Source organism: Tupaia chinensis, unplaced genomic scaffold, assembly GCF_000334495.1.
Source record: "Tupaia chinensis unplaced genomic scaffold, TupChi_1.0 Scaffold000061_1, whole genome shotgun sequence".
Lineage (NCBI taxonomy): Eukaryota > Metazoa > Chordata > Mammalia > Scandentia > Tupaiidae > Tupaia > Tupaia belangeri.
This window is the reverse complement of record NW_006159519.1, coordinates 1,893,738-1,897,659: the sequence shown is the minus strand read 5'-3', so window position 1 is coordinate 1,897,659 and position 3,922 is coordinate 1,893,738. Positions and strand designations below refer to the sequence as shown.

The following is a 3,922-nucleotide window of genomic DNA, read 5'->3' as shown; positions in this document are numbered from 1 at the left end:
TACAAACGCCCAAGTGAGCTCACCACACATTTTCCTCGGGAAGGAAAATCCGTCCATCTTGTGGGCATTTCAGCGTCTATGTGGACTGAAAACGGGAAGTTCAGGACAAAGGCCATGGACTTACATAGTGAAATGGCGAGACTAACATGTACAGGCCTCTATCTGGGGAGGGGGAATCGGAGAGTGCGACGTGTTTGGGAGGGAGAAAAATTCCACATGCACGACAGACATCCAAAATGGCTCAACATAATTTATTTTTTTTTATGTTAAAATGTACAGTTCTTTTGAAAGTACTTGCTAGAAAGGGGAAAAAAAAGATATTACATACAAGGAGAGGAAGGGAGGCCACCCGGCCCAGGAGCGCATGACGAGAGATGCAAAGGCATCTGGGCACCCCTTCCCCTGAGCTTACAAGTCACCATGAACAAGGTACAAAGAGGTTACAAAACAGGAAAAGCAAATATAAACAGACAGGGATAGACGTTGCTTCATTTGTACATGCGGCTTTTAGAGGCATCTGGAGCTCTATTCACACACTCTAGAGATCTCTTTAAAGAGAATTTTTATCTTTCTTAAAATAGTTTTTAATATTCTACAACAAAGATAAAAAATTTTAAAGATGGAATGAAATGAAAAAGCTCTTATTTTAAAAGGCATCAAAGTCACTAACAGTGAGTTTTTAAATTTCTTTTTTAGAAGATTACCCAAGTTATCTTGCTAAAAATACATTTTTTTTTAAACAGAAGTGAAAAAATGACAGGTACCAATATTACTGTGTTGGATAATTTCTTTTATAATATAGAAAAGAACATTTTTTTTTTCTACAATAGTTCTACAGTCACAAAGAGGCTTGTGGAAAAGGGAGCTGCCCGATTGATTTTTTTTTTTTTTTTAAAGAAACAAAACCAAACACAACTGCAAACCAACAGAAACTGAATTCACGGTTCTCCTTTCAACAGCTTCTCCTTCTGCCTTGACCCACCCTCCTCCCAATATGCCTCCCTCCCCGTCCCACCCCATCCCCACCCCAACCAGGAAGCAATGACATAGCTGAAGATGTAGGGAGAGGGCACCACAGTGCACTTTCTACAGAGGACTGGGAACTGGAACGGTATATACAGAGAACCTGGGTCCTACACGGCCTTGCACATGCTGAGTGGACAGCGGTCAGATGTGGGATTCTGCCTTCTGCTAGCTAACACACTCAATTGAGAGAGTCAATTAAAGTGTATATAAAAAAACCAACAAACCTGTGCATCTGAAAAAATTTAATGCCTAATTAGTACTTTAAAAATTCACCTATATAAAATGTACAAATAAAGGAGAGAATTCGGTGCTTACTGGTATTTCTTTAAGCAGTACTTCCCCCTTTGGATGTTAGACGGCACATACCGAGTGGTATAAAAGCTTCCATCTTCTAATGATGGTGTGTGTGTGTATATATTCATATACGTGTGTGTGTGTGTGTGTGTGTGTGTGTGTTACAGCCGATCCCTGGAGCAAGTAACAGGAAGAGAGTGGGCAGACTGGCTGCACAAGGGAAGAGAATGGGTTAGGAACCACACGTGACCTGCCAGAACCCCGCTGTCTGGGCTGCCCTGCTATGCTGGTGGTTGGTCTATCCCTCTTCTCATCAGCCACTCGCAGGAGAGGGGCTGGCGCACTCCGATTCACAGGGGATGAACTCGGATCTCCGGAGACAAATGACAACGAGAGGTATGTATTACTGACGGAGCTGGAACGCTCGCACCATCATCTCCCTTCCGGCACACATTCGGCATCACCTCTTCCAACATAAAATAAACAGTGTCAAAGGTTTGTCAGGAATTTTTCAAATCACCGAACGGTAGTCATCCACCAACACTTTATGCAAGAATGTGAGGCGAATCACTGGGGACTGCTTTCTGAGTCCTATCGGAGTCCAAGGCTCAAGAATCAAGACCCTTAGTGAACATCTCAGCGTACATACTAAGAACAGAGGCGGGTGGGGTGTGTGCGTCATGGCTGATTCAGCAGGCGGTAAAGAGGCCGACTTCCTCTTTCTGATTGTTAACTGACCATCTCTACTCCTCCAAAGGCTGGATTAGGGTTGCAAATAGCTTTCCTCTGAGACTCTGCGGTTCCTTGACACTTATAGTATTGTTTTGTGTCTCTGAGTGCTGAGTGGGAATAGTTTAAAAAAAAAAAAAAAAGGCAAGAAAAATTCTATTACACTCGATTCAGGAAAAACAAAGATTTCAATGAAGTCCGTCTAGAAACAAACATTTTTGGGGAAAGGTTTCAAGTGGGGTGTGTGCATGCGTGCTTGTGTGTGTGTGTGTGTGTGTGTGTGTATACAGGGAGTGGAGGGGATTTTAAAAGAAGCATTTTCCTGCCTCGCTTTATTATTAATAATAACAACAACAACAACAACAAACAGAGTAAGTGTAAGGAGCTTTAAGGTTGTCCTCCCACCCGAGTCTCCCGTAAGTGCCTCCTGCTGGAATGAAGTAGGACGTGAGGGTCGGGCTGGAGGGAAGGGTCCGGCTGTCCCTGGAGACAGAGGTGTATCTAACATTTAAAAATGACCACACTGGGAGCTGCAAACAGTGAGGGGGAACATACATTTCAAGATGAAATAAGGATAATTCACTTTTACACAAATGCTGTCCATGTGGTGTGTAAAGAAAGTAAGGCTCTTTTTAATTATGAAAAGATTTTGTGCATGTTTCCCCATCCCCAAATCCGTTTTTAGGTGAGTTCTACTGTAAAATGTTCAAGATTATGAAGAAAACCAAAACCCAGAACAAAACGAACCCAATAAAGGGGAAGATCAGGTTTTCTAAAAAATAAAAGAAACCAAAGAAAAATTCCTCTAAATCTACAGCAATATTTTAACTGGAAAAAAAGGTCCATTTTTCTCTGGTTTGTCAGTATAAAAGGTTCCTTTATTTATATATATCTCAGAGTCTCACTGCAAGTCCGCCCTGCTCATCTCCTCATGTAAGGGCCGTTGAGCGACTGCTTGGGCACGCCAGCAGCGTTCATGTAGCTGTGATGGGAGGGGCCAGTGTACATCATGTTGCCATGAGGGTTTGGCTGCATAGGCTGCTGGGTATAGGCCTGGCTCCCCATCATCCCCATCTGCATCTGCATAGGATACTGTGCTGTCTGGTTCATGTAGGCAGGGTTACTATGGTAACTGCTGTTCATCATGGGCTGCGTCATCCGATAGCTGTTCATGGCATTCAAGGTGTTCATATTCATGGAATTGACATTATAGGCGGGGGTGGGCATTAAGTTAACCCCCATGTTCATGCCACGCTGAACAGCCAGTGCACGAGGGCCGGCCTGCATGGCGACTGCTGGTGGGCTGCGGCCATACAGCTGCTGCTGGTGGGCAGCCGCGGAGGGCAGTGGTGCAGATTTGGAGCGGATGGAAATGTGCCCTTTGACTGGCATCTGCCCCTGCAACCTCTGAGTGTGAGGAATGCCAATGTTGGTGGCGGACATGTTGCACTGTAGCAGAGGTGATGTGAGGTTCATGGTCGTGGATGCCAAGTTTGGGGGTGGCGTCATGGTGGCTTGTGCTTGAGGGGTCCCGGCCAATGGGTGAGATGGAGCTAGCTGAGCCAGTCCTGTGTTCGACAGAGAGACGCTGGTTGCATAGGAAGTCACGGCAGGAGAATGGCTATAAGGCATGGCATGAGGGTCCATAATGGTGTTGGTCAGCTGCTGCAGCTTGGCCAAGCTGAAGGTGGCTGACGGCTGGGAGTAGCTGCCGGCACCAAAGTCCCCGGGAATCCTCTCGTAGATACTGATGTTCCCAGTGCTCCCCGACTCCGGGATCTCCATGATCATAGGCGCTGGAGTGAAACTGTTGTTCATACTGCACTGTGACAGCGGTGGCTGCTGCTGGGGCGGGGGCGGCGGCGGCTGCTGG

At 45.8% G+C, this 3,922-nt stretch overlaps 1 protein-coding gene across 1 annotated transcript in view; it reads right to left on the bottom strand.

Moving 5' to 3' along the window:
* Window positions 1–230: 230 nt before the first annotated feature.
* KAT6A (lysine acetyltransferase 6A) overlaps window positions 231–3,922 on the bottom strand; it is a gene marked incomplete in the record, with an annotated part of 128,345 nt that continues 124,653 nt past the window's right edge. Inside the window, 1 exon segment of the mRNA XM_014592854.2 lies at window positions 231–3,922. Coding sequence (XP_014448340.1) covers window positions 2,971–3,922 — 952 coding nt within the window.